The sequence below is a fragment of the Macaca fascicularis genome, chromosome 1 (assembly GCF_037993035.2).
Source record: "Macaca fascicularis isolate 582-1 chromosome 1, T2T-MFA8v1.1".
NCBI lineage: Eukaryota > Metazoa > Chordata > Mammalia > Primates > Cercopithecidae > Macaca > Macaca fascicularis.
In genome coordinates this window covers 201,889,683-201,903,287 of record NC_088375.1, presented here as the reverse complement: position 1 = coordinate 201,903,287, position 13,605 = coordinate 201,889,683, and the positions used below count along the sequence as shown (strand labels likewise).

The following is a 13,605-nucleotide window of genomic DNA, read 5'->3' as shown; positions in this document are numbered from 1 at the left end:
TGTTCAGAACTGAACTCTTGATTTCCAACCACAACTTCTCTCGGTAAATAGCACTGCCACTAGCCAACTGCTGAAGCTAAAAACGTTGGCATTATTCTTGATTCTTGCTTTCCCTCTCCTTCCACATGCAGTCCACCTGCAATTCTTGAGTGTAGTTCCAAAATACATTTTGAATTCAGTGAATTCTTTCTGTGTCACCACCCTAATGCAAGCCACCATTGCCTCCTGCTTGAGCTACTGCAGTAACCATTAACTGGTTTTCCGGCCCCTACTCCTACCTGCTTACCACCCATTTTCCACGCTGCAGACAGAATGATCTTTTAAAATCCCAAAGACTATGCCCCTCCTCTGCTTAACACCTTCCCACTGCTCTCAGAATAAAACCTAGACTCTTTACCACAACCAGCAAGGCACCCGCCATCTTCCCAGCCACCTCTTGCCTCACTCCTGTCCCTGTTTTCAGCTCCACTTACCAGCTCCAGCCCCACTCCCCTCCTTTCTGTTTTTGTAACACCTAAGTTGTTTCTGCTCTCAGGGCCTTTGCATTCGCTCTGCCCAGAGTGCTCTTTCACTCGCCCCTGAGACAGCTGCTGTATTCTCTTTCTTATGTCTCAGCTCAGATGTCACCTCGTCAGGGAGGCCTTTCCTGACTGCCCTCTCTAAAGTAGGCTCACCTCCCTCAATCAGATAATTTTGATACCCTGCTTATTTTCTTCACAGCCCATCATAATCTGTTAATTATCATGTTTTTGTTTACTTGCCTATAGTCTGTCTGCTCCATTAGCAGGTAGGCTCTATGAGGGCAGCCACCTTGTCCAATTAGTTTCCTCTGAGTTCCCAGCACTAGACACAGTGCCTGGCACATAGTAGGTGCTCACTAAATATCTGTTGAATGAATTGTGAATGAATGAATCAATCATTCAATAAACTGTGAGACCCTTGAGGGTCTCATATCTGTTCATATCTGTTTCCCTAGTACAGAACTTGGCACACAGCAGGTTTAGTATATGTTGGAATTGAATAGATTTTTTTTTTTTTTTTGAGATGGAATCTCACTCTGTCACCCAAGCTGGAGTGCAGTGCTGCAATCTTGGCTCACTGCAAACTCTGCCTCCCAGGTTCAAGTGATTCTGCTGCCTCAGCTTCCTGAGTAGCTGGGATTACAGGCGCCCGCCACTACGCCTGGCTAATTTCTGTATTTTTAGTAGAGATGGCATTTCCCCATGTTGGTCAGGTTGTTCTTGAACTCTGACCTCAAGTGATCCGCCTGCCTTGGCCTCCCAAAGTGCTGGGATTACAGGAATGAGCCACCGTACCCAGCCATTGTTTCTTTCATTTCTATGTCTTTGACAAGGATAAAGCATTGTGTTTTTGTTTATTGTTTTATTTCTTTTGGTATCAATGCCTTTTTATATCCTCTGTTCACTTAATTTGGGAGGTCTTGAAGTTTTTTCTTGCACATAGAGATGAACTTGCATATGCATGTGTGCATGTATTTAATATGATGTTTGATACAAATATTTTTAACTCTATTGGTTTATTATTTTAGTTTTGTAATTCTTTGTTACTCTTTCATAGAAAGTTTGACACACTATTGTGTTTTAACTAAGTTTGCTGTAATTTTTTTTTTTTTTTGAAACGGAGTCTCACTCTGTCACCAGGCTGGAGCGCAGAGTGCAGTGGCACAATCTTGGCTCACTGCAACCTCCACCTCCTGGGTTCAAGTGATTCTCCTGCCTCAGCCTCCCGAGTAGCTGGGACTACAGGTGCCCATCACGACACCTGGCTAATTTTTTGTATTTTTAGTAGAGATGGGGTTTCACCATGTTGGCCAGGATGATCTCGATCTCTTGACCTCGTGATCCATCTGCATCGGCCTCCCGAAGGGCTGGGATTACAGGCGTGAGCCACTGCGCCCAGCCTGCTGTAATTAATTCTAAGGAAATCTGTTACTTTCTTTTGTGCTCTGCTGTTATAAATTATCTTTATTTTATATATATATATATATATATATATATATATATATATATTTGTCTTATAGAAATAGAATGTTTATTAGAAGAAATTTAACACAAATAGTAAAATAAAATGATTCACTAATCCCACCATTCAGAGATGACTGTTGTTAAATGTACTTTGATTTCTACTTTTTTTGGGTTTAATGACAATTTTATTTTATTTAAGACAGGGTCACACTGTGTCACCCTGGCCAGAGTGCAGTGGCACAATCACGCTCACTGTAGCCTCCACCTCCGAGGCTCAAGCCATCCTTCCCACTCCAGCTTCTGAATAGCTGGGACTACAGGCACATGCCACTATGCCTGGCTAATTTTTGTACTTTTTGTAGGGATGGGGTTTTGCCATGTCGCCCAGGCTGTCTCACACTCCTTGTTTTTGTTCAAGCAATCCTTCCATCTTGAGATTACAGGCATGAGCCACCACGCCTGACCTGATAATTTTTTTTAAAAGTTGTCTAGTCTTTTGCTAAGAATAAGCAAAACTTTTTGTTTACTAATGTCATGATTTAACCAATTTTAGCTGCTCTGATGTTAAAAGGTGTTTTCCTTAATATACTTCTAAAATATTGGAAAAAATCAGAGCTGGGTGTGGGGAGAGAACTAAGCCCAAAAGCTCTAATTTAAAATGCTGTAACATTTTGAAAGACCAATCTTGTTTTTGATTTCTACTTTTAAAAGAAGTGTCATAGTGCACTTTGTTTTTCACTTTAAAATTTTAAATATTGTGAGCATATGGTTTTCTTTAAATACTGAGGTGTTAGGTGGACTTTTTAATATATAAACATTTTAAATGTTCATTGAGTGCTCTAAAATGATACATATTTAGTGTGTGTATTAGTTTGTTCTCACACTGCCATAAAGGAATACCTGAGAGTGGGTAATTTATAAAGGAAAGAGGTTTAATTGACACAGTTCTGCATGGCTAGGGAGGCCTCAGGAAACTTACAATCATGGCAGAAGGGGAAGCAGGCACATCTTACATGGCCACAGGAGAGCGAGGTGTGAAGGGGGAACTTCCAAACACTTTTAAAACCATCAGCTCTCATGAGAACTCCCTCACTATCATAAGAACAGCATGGATGAAACTGCCTCCCACGATCCAGTCACCTCCCAACAGGTCCCTCCCTCAATATCTGGGGATTACAATTCAAGATGAGATTTGGGTGGGGACATAAAGCCCAACCATATCAGTGTGTAAAGATGCAGTTCAAAAAATGTGTATCAGCACTTCACAAATGCAAGATATGATTGAGTATAGGGTGGAATTGAGAGGAGGCAAGTATCGTGGGAGTTTTATGAGAATCGTGGGGGGCAAAATTCAGGACAGTTACCCCAGTCCATGCAGAGAGATCCTCCTTTTATTTCTAGGATGGGGCTTTCTTACTTGCCATTCCATTTTCTAGTTTTTTATGCTTTCAAAAGTGTGAATCTGTTTGGAATGTATTGCAATAGCACTTACCAAGAGTGTACCTAGACTAAGAAAAGAGAAGACTCAAAATTATAAATGAAAGAGGAGACATTACAAGATACCACAGAAATTCAAAGGATCATAAGAGACCACTACTAGCATGAATAATTATACACCAACAAATGGATAACCTAGGCAAAATGGATAAATTCCTAGATACATATTACCTACAAAGACTCAATCATGAAGAAAGAGAAAATCTGAATAGACCAATAATGAGTTAGGAGATTGAATCAGTAATCAAAAACCTCCCAACAAAAAAAGCCCAGGACCTGAATGGCTTTACTGGTGAATTCTACCAAACATGTAAAAAAGAATTAATACCAATCCTTCTCAAACTCTTCCACAATACTGAAGCAGAGGGAACACTTCCAAACTCATTTTACAAGGCCACAATTACCTTAACACCAAAGCCAGACAAATATACCATAAGAAAAGAAAATTACAGGCCATGTTCACATAGATGCAAAAATTCTCAACAAAATACTAGCAATCCAAATTAAATAGCACATTAAATGATCACACACCATGATCAAGTGGAATTTATCTCTGGGATGCAAAGATATTTTAATGTGTCTAAATTTATAAATGTGATATACTATAATACCACAAAGAAGTATAAAAATCAGGCCGGGCGCGGTGGCTCACGCCTGTAATCCCAGCGCTTTGGGAGGCCGAGGCGGGCGGATCACAAGGTCAGGAGATCGAGACCACGGTGAAACCCCGTCTCTACTAAAAATACAAAAAATTAGCCGGGCGCGGTTGTGGGCGCCTGTAGTCCCAGCTACTCGGGAGGCTGAGGCAGGAGAATGGCGTGAACCCAGGAGGCGGAGCTTGCAGTGAGCCGAGATCGCGCCACTGCACTCCAGCCTGGGCGACAGAGCGAGACTCCGTCTCAAAAAAAAAAAAAAAAAAAAAAACAAAACTTAAAAAAAAAAAAAGAAGTATAAAAATCATATGATCATCTCAGTAGATGGAGACAAGCATTTGACAAAATTCAGCATCCTTTCATGATAAAAACTCTCAACAAATTAGGTACGGAAGGAATGTACCTCAATATGATAAGGGCTATATATGACAAGCTCACAGCTAATGTTATACTCAGCAAAGATTCTAAGGTCAGGAGCAGGACCAGGATGCTCACTCTCACCACTTCTATTTAGTGTAGTACTAGAAGTCCTAGCCAGAGCAATTAGGCAAGAGGAAGAAATAAAAGGCATCCAAATGGGAAAGGGAGATATAAAATTGTCTCTGTTTGCAGATAACATTATCTTATATACAGAAAACTCTAAGGCTGGACGTGGTGGCTCATGCCTGTAATCCTAGCACTTTGGAAGGCCAAGGCTGGTGGATCACTTGAGGTCAGGAGTTCAAGACCACCCTAGCTAATGAGGTGAAACTCTGTCTCTACTAAAAATACAAAATTAGCCAAGCGTGAAGGTGTGTGCCTGTAATCCTAGCTTCTCAGGAGGCTGAGGCACGAGAATTGCTTGAACCTGGGAGGCGGAGGTTGCAGTGAGTCAAGATCATGCCACTGCACTCCAGCCTGGACAACAGAGTAAGACTCCATCTCACACACACAAAGGCTGGCACAGTGGCTTACGCCTGTAATCCCAGCACTTTGGGAGGCTGAGGCAGGCAGATCACTTTAGGTCAGGAGTTCAAGACCAGCCTAGCCAACATGGTGAAACCCTGTCTCTACTAAAAATGCAAAAATTAGCTGGGCATGGTGGTGTGTGCCTGTAATTCCAGCTTTTCAGGAGGCTGAGGCACAAGAATCACTTGAGCCTGGGAGGTGGAGGCTGCAGTGAAGCGAGATGGCGCCACTGCATTCCAGCCTGGCGACAGAGCCAGACTCCATCTCAAAAAAACAAAACAAAACAAACACACACACACACACACACACACAAACAAAAACCTCTAAAGACTTCACTGAAAAACTATTAGACTTAAGAAGTTCAGTAAAGTTAGAAGATATAAAATTAACATATGATGTTTCTATATGCTAACTATCTGAAAAAGAAATCAAGAAAACTATCCCATTTACAATTGCGTCAAAAAATTACTTAGGAAATTTAAGGAGGTAAGAGATCTGTACACTGAAAACTAGAAAACATTGATGAAGGAAATAAAAAAGGATATAAATAAATGGAAAGATATCCCATGTTTGTGAATTGGAAGAATTAATACTGTTAAAATGTTCATACTACCCAAAGTGATCCATAGATTCAATGCAGTCCCTATAAAAATTCCAATGATCTTTTCCCCAGAAGTATAAAAAAATCCTAAGATTTGCATAAAACCACAGAAGATCCTAAATAGCCAAAGTATCTTGGGCAAAAAGAAGAAAGCTGGGGGCATCACATTATCTGATTTCAAAATATATACTAGAAAGCTATAGTAAGCAAAACAGCATGGTACTGGCATAAAAACGAACGTACAGACCAGTGGAATAGAACAGAGAGCCCAGAAATAAATCCATGTATTTACGGTCAATTGATCTTTAACAAACGTGCCAAGGACACACAATGGGAAAGGACAGTCTCTTCCATAAATAGTGTTAGAAAAACTAGATATCCACATACAGAAAAATAAAATTGGACCCTATCTCACACCATATACAAAATGAATTAAAGACTTTCAGATTGACTTTTTTCTTTTCTTTTTTTTTTTTTTTTTGACACAGTCTCACTCTGTTGCCCAGGCTGGAGTGCAGTGGTATGATCTTGGCTCACTGCAGCCTCTGCCTCCTGGGTTCAAGTGATTCTGCTGCCTCAGCCTCCCGAGTAGTTGGGATTACAGACATGTGCCACCATGCCCAGATACTTTTTGTATTTTTAGTAGAGATGGGGTTTCACCATGTTGGCCAAGCTAGTCTCGAACACCTGAACTCAAGTGATTCGCCCACCTCGGCCTCCCAAAGTGCTGGGATTACAGGCATGAACCACCATGGCCCAGATTGGCTTCTTTCACTTAGCAATATGCACTTAAGTTTCCTAAATGTCCTTTCATGGCTTGATAGCTGATTTCTTTTTAGCACTGAATATTCCATTGTCTGGGTGTAGAGCAGTTTATCCATTCACCTACTGAAGGACATCTTGGTTGCTTCCAAGTTTTGGCAATTATGAATAAAGCTATTATAAACACCTATGTGTAAGTTTTTGTGTGACATGCATTTTTAACTCCTTTGGGTAAATGCTAAGGAGTAGAATTGCTGGATCATATGGTAAGAATATGTTTAGTTTTGCAGAAAATTGCCAAACGGTATTTCAAGTGGCTGTACCATTTTGCATTCCCACCAGCAATGAATGGGAGTTCTTGTTGCTCCACATCCACACCAGCATTTGGTGTTGCCAGTGTTCTGAATTTTGGCCATTCTAATAAGGGTGCAGTGGTGTTTGTTGTTTTAATTTATATTTCCCTGATGACATATGTTTATTTGCCATCTGTGTATATTCTCTGGCGAAGTATCTGTTAAATTCCTTTGACCATTATAAACAGAGTTTTAGTTGTTTGTTTTCTAATTTTTGAGTTTTAAGAGTTCTTCATATATTTTGGATAACAGTCCTTTATCAGATGTGTGTTTTGCAACTATTTTCTCCCAGTCTGTGGCTTGTCTTCTCTTAACATTTTTTTTTTGTTTTGTTTTTTGTTTTTGTTTTTGTTTTTGTTTTTTTTAGATAGAGTCTTGCTCTGTCACCCAGGCTGAAGTGCAGTGATGAGATCTTGGCTCACTGCAACCTTCACCTCCCAGGCTCAAGCGATTCTCCTGCTGCAGCCTCCTGAGTGGCTGGGATTACAGGCGTGCACTACCAAGCCTGGCTAATTTTTGTATTTTTAGTAGAGATGGGATTTCACCATGTTGTCCAGGCTGGTCTCGAACTCCTGGCCTCAAGTGATCCGCCTGCTTCGACCTTCCAAAGTGCTGGGATTACAGGTGTGAGCCACCACACCTGGTGATACTGTCATTTGAAGTGTGGAAATTTTTAATTTTAATGAAGTCCAGTTTATCAATTCTTTCTTTTATGGATTGTGTCTTTGGTGTTGTGTGTTCTTTTCTTTTCTTTTTTTTTTTTTTTTTCAGTAGTGCTTGTTACCTTCTAACATACTATATAATTTTTTTTTTTTTTTTTTGAGACAGAGTCTTGCTCTGTCACCCAGGCTGGAGTGTAGTGGCACGATCTCGGCTCACTGCAAGCTCCGCCTCCCAGGTTCATGCCATTCTCCTGCCTCAGCCTCCCGAGTAGCTGGGACTACAGGCACCCACCACCACGCTGGGCTATTTTTTTTGTGTGTGAATTTTTAGTAGAGACAGGGTTTCACGTGTTAGCCAGGATGGTCTCGATCTCCTGACCTTGTGATCCGCCCACCACAGCCTCCCAAAGTGCTGGGATTACAAGTGTGAGCCACCGCTCCTGGCCCTAACATACTGTATAATTTACTTGTTTACCTTCCCCTGCTAGACTGTAAACCCCATGAGGACAAGGACCTTTGTGTATTTTGTTCATTAGTGTTTCCCAAGCATACAAAACAGTGATTATCTAAATATGTGCTAAATGGCAACCTAATTCTGAAACTGGATTTTTGTTTTGGAGTGTATGCTGAATCATGGTAGCATTGGCCTTCAATTTTGATATCTGTGTGGGTTCCTAGGGCCTAGTCAAGATGGAGAATCCAATAGGATACCCTTACATAGAGCTGAGAACCCAAAAGAAGTACATCCTTAGTGTAAGGGTCAACTAGAGAAAAGAGCCCATTCTACAGAGAAGGACAGCAAGAAAACTTCCCTGTTTTGATCTTTGTAGTGATTGGAAGAGAGCAAAAAATTGAGATTTTGCAACCACAAGCCAGCCTTCTCTTGGGCTTGTGGCCAGACCATTAACTATGGTCTGAAAAACCTTAAGCCTCAAAATAATTTCATCTGGCAGAAGCAAACAAATTCTCTCTGGAGGAGGAATCTTCAGTTTAGGCTTCTCAGAGATAAGGTTTCAAAGATAAGAATGCTCACAGATAAGATTTCAAAGTACATGAGCTCACAGTCAAAAATCACAACATACAAAGAAACAGGCTGGGCGCAGTGGCTCACGCCTGTAATCCCAGCACTTTGCGAGGCCGAGGCGGGCAGATAATGAGGTCAGGAGATCAAGACCATCCTGGCTGACACGTGAAACCCTATTTCTACTAAAAATTAAAAAAAAAAAAAAATAGCCGGGCATGGTGGTGGGCACCTGTAGTCCCAGCTACTTGGGAGGCTGAGGCAGGAGAATGGCATGAACCTGGGAGGCAGAGCTTGCAGTGAGCCGAGATTGTGCCACTGCACTCCAGCCTGGGCGACAGAGCAAGACTCTGTCTCAAAAAAAAAAAAAAAAAAAAAAAAAAGAAACAAGTCACTGTGAGGAAGAACCACAAAAGCAATAGGTAGCAGATCAGACCTGCATTTACTTCATATATTGGAATTATCAGGTGCTAACACTCTTTTACAACGTTTGAAGAAATAAGAAATTGAAAATATGACCAAAGAATAAGTGAATATAAAAATATGTTGCAGCAGATTTTAAAAAGGATTAAATAGAACTTCTAGAAATGAAAAATATGAAAATTGAAATTATGGCCAGGGTAAGCAGCATATTAAAGACAACAGAAGACAGACTGAGAGAATGGATAGAGTTGAAGAAAGTATCCAAATGTAGCACAGAGACAAAAAGATACAGGAAAGGCTAAGGAAATGGTGCATAGAGTGAGAAGGCGTAATGTCCAATCATAGTTTCAGGAAGAGACTGTATCAGGATACAGATGCCACACTAGTAATTTGAACAGGGACATTTTAACATAAAGAATAGTTAATTCTAAAGGTGATTAATTACAATTACTAAGGCTGGGCGTGGTGGCTCATGCCTGTAATCCCAGCACTTTGGGAGGCCGAGGCGGGTGGATCATGAGGTCAGGAGATCGAGACCATCCTGGCTAACACGGTGAAACTCCGCCTCTACTAAAAATACAAAAAATTAGCTGGGCGTGGTGGCGGGCGCCTGTAGTCCCAGCTACTCGGGAGGCTGAGGCAGGAGAATGGCGTGAACCTGGGAGGTGGAGCTTGCAGTGAGCCGAGATCATGCGACTGCACTCCAGTCTGGGAGACACAGCGAGACTCCATCTCAAAAAAAAAAAAAAAATTACAAGTACTAAAAGGAGTAAAACCAGCTACCACTGCTGGTCCTGGGGGAGAATGAACAAGGGAGGAACTTAGAAACACAGAGGACGAGGGCTCCTCCCTCCAAGGCTGATATTGAAATCTTTGAGGAGAGACTGTAGTGTCACAGAAACAGCAGTCTACCAGTGGCAAACTTGTCAGAGGGTGACTACCTCAACAATCCGTGCAGCACAGAAGCAGCCTGCTGCTGAGTGGGGGAGAATCTCACTGGAAGGTGCAGGCCAGGGCTGAACTGTGAAGGCCACTAAGGTGAATGCTACCATGTACTTGCTGGGTAACCTTAGGCAAGTTACTTAATCTTTCTAAGTCTTATTTCTGTAGCGTCTCCAGTTGGAAAATGAGGGGGCTGAACTTTAATTACTAATGTTGCTTCTTGTTTTTGAAGTGAGGCCATTCCAGTGTATCTCCACGAAGTTAGAGTTGGTTCCTTATTGAGACGATCTGTCTTCATTGTGGGGTTTTGTTTTGATTTTTCTGTAGTTTTGATCAAGAATAGATGGTACAGCTATTGAATGCCACATTGAGATGGTAAAATGTAAATGTCTAGAGTAACCACTATAAGAATAGAAATAAGATAATATAACTTCTAACACAGAGGGTAATTAAAATAGTTTAGTTTTGATACCAGCATAAGAAATAGACCAGCTAAGGCAAACTGGGAGGAATATTGAAACACACATATAATTGATAAGAGATTAGTAGACAAAATATATGAAGAATTCTTTTTTTTCTTCCTGAGACGGTGTCTTGTTCTGTAGCCCAGGCTGGAGTGCAGTGGCTCGGCTCACTGCAAACTCTGCCTCCCAGGTCCAAGCAATTCTCCCACCTGAGCCTCCCAAGTAGCTGGGATTACAGGCACATGCCACCATGCCCAGCTAATTTTTGTATTTGTTTTTTTAGTAGAGATGGGGTTTCACCATGTTGGCCAGGCTGGTCTTGAATTCCTGACCTTGTGATCCACCTGCCTCGGCCTCCTAAAGTGCTGGGATTACAGGCGTGAACCACCGCGCCCGGCCTGAAGAATTCTTAAGTAAGAAATAGAGACAAACAAGAATCTCAAGAAAATGAGGAAAAAAGCAACTCAATAGAAATACAGGCAAGATACTTTGCCAGGCAATTCACAGAAGATAAAATGAAAAGGTGCTCAGTGGTAATCAAGGAAATGCAAATAAAAGTGAAAATGAGATACCATTTTATACCAACTAGATTAGAAAAACATTAAAAGCATGATAATGCCAACTGTTGGTGAGGATATGGCGTAGTTGGGTCCTTAGGCACTGCTAGGTGGGAGCTGGTGTATCACTACTTTGGGAAAGAAGTAGGCATTATTCAGATAAATTTAAACATACATATGCCCTACATTACAGCAAGTTCCTAGGCCTATATTGCAAAGAAACTCCTGGCATGTGTGTTTGAGGAGCTATATCAGAACGTATATATCTTTATAATATAAAACATTGGAAACGACCTTAATGTTTGTTGGCAGGGTAGCAGATACATAAATTATGGTGTATTCTGTACAGTGAATTCTATGCAGTGTATTGTGAACTTGTAGAGATTACACACTATAATTTCATTTATATAAATTTTAAAAGTGTGCAAAACTAAACAATACATTGTTTAGGGTTAGGTACACTCATGGAAAACAAAGTAAGGAAATGATGAACATGAAAGTGAGGATGGTGGCTACCTCTGAAGAGGTTAGGAAAGAGGGGACGTCATTGGAGTGGGCACATAGGGAGTTTCAAAGATATTGGAAATTTTATCTTTCTTCAGCTGGGTGGTAAGTATACAGATATTCATTTTATTGTCATTTGTTATATCTTAGACATGATACAAATGTTCTTTTGTATAAATTATTTAACAAAAACTGAGTTTGTCATTTGCTTTATTATTATTCTTTGACAGGCTCACATTTATTCTTTTACCACATTACTTCTAATGTTTAAAAAAACATTCTGGGGATTTCAATTAGTAATAGTTTATTTAATCTAGTTATTAAATTAGGGAGAATTCTCTTTTTTGCTTTACTAAGTTTTTCTAGCTAGGATAGTGTAAACTTTGTATCTTTTATTTCTTCCACGAAGGTTTTGTTATTATTATTTTTTTGAGACGGGGTCTCACTCTGTCGCCCAGGCTGGAGTGCAGTGGTGCACTATCGGCTCACTGCAACCTCCACCTCCCGGGCTCAAGCGATTCTCTTCAGAGGCCTCAGCCTCCCAAGTAGCTGGGACTACAGGCGCCCACCACCTAGCCCGGCTAGTTTTTTGTATTTTTTAGTAGAGACGGGGTTTCACCGCGTTAGCCAGGATGGTCTCGATCTCCTGACCTTGTGATCCGCCCGTCTCGGCCTCCCAAAGTGCTGGGATTACAGGCTTGAGCCACCGCGCCCGGCCAATCTTTTGTATTTTTAGTAGAGATGAGGTTTCACCATGTTAGCCAGGATGGTCTCGATCTCCTGACCTCGTGATCCGCCCGCCTCCCAAAGTGTTAGGATTACAGGCGTGAGCCACCGTGCCCAGCTGGTTTTAATATTTTATTTGAGTAAGTATTACTGTGGCCCAAGTACATCCAATAATGTAATAGCTTAATGCTTTCACTACTATTGTGAGCGAAAACTTTTCCCTGTGTTTTTGAGCTGAGATGCTGGCTTGCATTCTAAAATTCATTGATTTCCTCTAGTAACCATACCCACCCCCTTACGGTTTTCCAGGTGGGCAAATACGTTATCTGCAGTGTAATATTTTATTTCTTCATCTTCTATGTATTATGCTTTTTTGTTTCTTTTATTCTGATAGCTATTGCTGGCATTTCTCATGATATATAAAACAGGAATGATGACATAAAGCTTCAGACTTGGATCAGAAGACATGGGTTCGAGACCTGGCTCTGCCATAGACCAACTGAGTAACCTTAGTCAAAACAAGCTACTTAATCTCTCTGAGCCTTATTTCTCTAGTTTCCCCATTTGGAAAATGACGGGGCTGAACTTTAGTGTGTCTCAATGAAGTCAGAGTTGGATCCTTATTTAAAATAGCCTCTCTTCATTGTGGGGTTTTGTTTTGTCTGTAGTTGTAATAAAGAATAGATGCTACAGGCTACTGAATGGTATGTTGATATGTATTGGGAAAATTAAACTTGAACTGTAGATCTATATTTTCCATGTTATGAAGCCAGTGACCGACTTCTCTCCTATTGTCTGCACCTTTCATTTTAAAGATAAATTATTTAACTGTTGAAGATGACTCTTTGAATATGACTGTGAATTTGGTTAGCTAAGATTTCGTGTCAGGTTTTTGCCTATATATTTATATATTCACAAATGAGATTTTGGCCATAGGTGTTGTGTGTGTGTGTGTGTGTGTGTGTGTGTGTGTGTGTGTGTGTGTTGTCCTTGTTTATCTCATTGTTGTCTTTTAACATATTTTTGTATGAATTATTGATTTATTTTTATTTTTATTTATTTATTTATTTTTTTGAGATGGAGTTCTGCTCTGTCACCCAGGCTGGAATGCAGTGGTGCGATCTCAGCTCACTGCATCCTCCGCCTCTGGGTTCAAATGATTCACCGGTCTCAGCCTCCCAAGTTGCTGAGGTTACAGGCGCCTGACACCATGCCCGGCTAATTTTTTTGTATTTTTAGTAGAGACAGAGCTTCACCGTGTTGGTCAGGCTGGATGATTTTTTTTTCTTTTCTGGTTTTTTTTTTTTTTTTTTTGAGACAGCGTCTTGCTCTGTCACCCAGGCTGGAGTGCAGTGGTGCCATCTCGGCTCACTGCAAGCTCCACTTCCCGGGACTACAAGCTCCCGCCACCACGCCTGGCTAATTTTTTGTATTTTTAGTAGAGACGGGGTTTCACCGTGTTAGCCAGGATGGTCTCGATCTCCTGACCTCGTGATCTGCCCGCCTC

The 13,605-nt window shown here is 41.0% G+C and overlaps 1 protein-coding gene across 21 annotated transcripts in view; it reads left to right on the top strand.

Moving 5' to 3' along the window:
- The window catches only part of AZIN2 (antizyme inhibitor 2), a 42,051-nt gene that overhangs the window by 22,180 nt on the left and 6,266 nt on the right, over positions 1-13,605 (top strand). For 3 of the 21 annotated variants that reach the window (XM_074035204.1, XM_074034103.1, XM_074034828.1), the window contains one exon: positions 12,493-12,931. Coding sequence is in view for 1 of the 3 variants with exons in the window: in XM_074034103.1 (XP_073890204.1) it covers positions 12,493-12,540 (48 nt within the window). In the remaining 2 variants the exon portion in view is untranslated. 21 annotated transcript variants of the gene reach the window in all.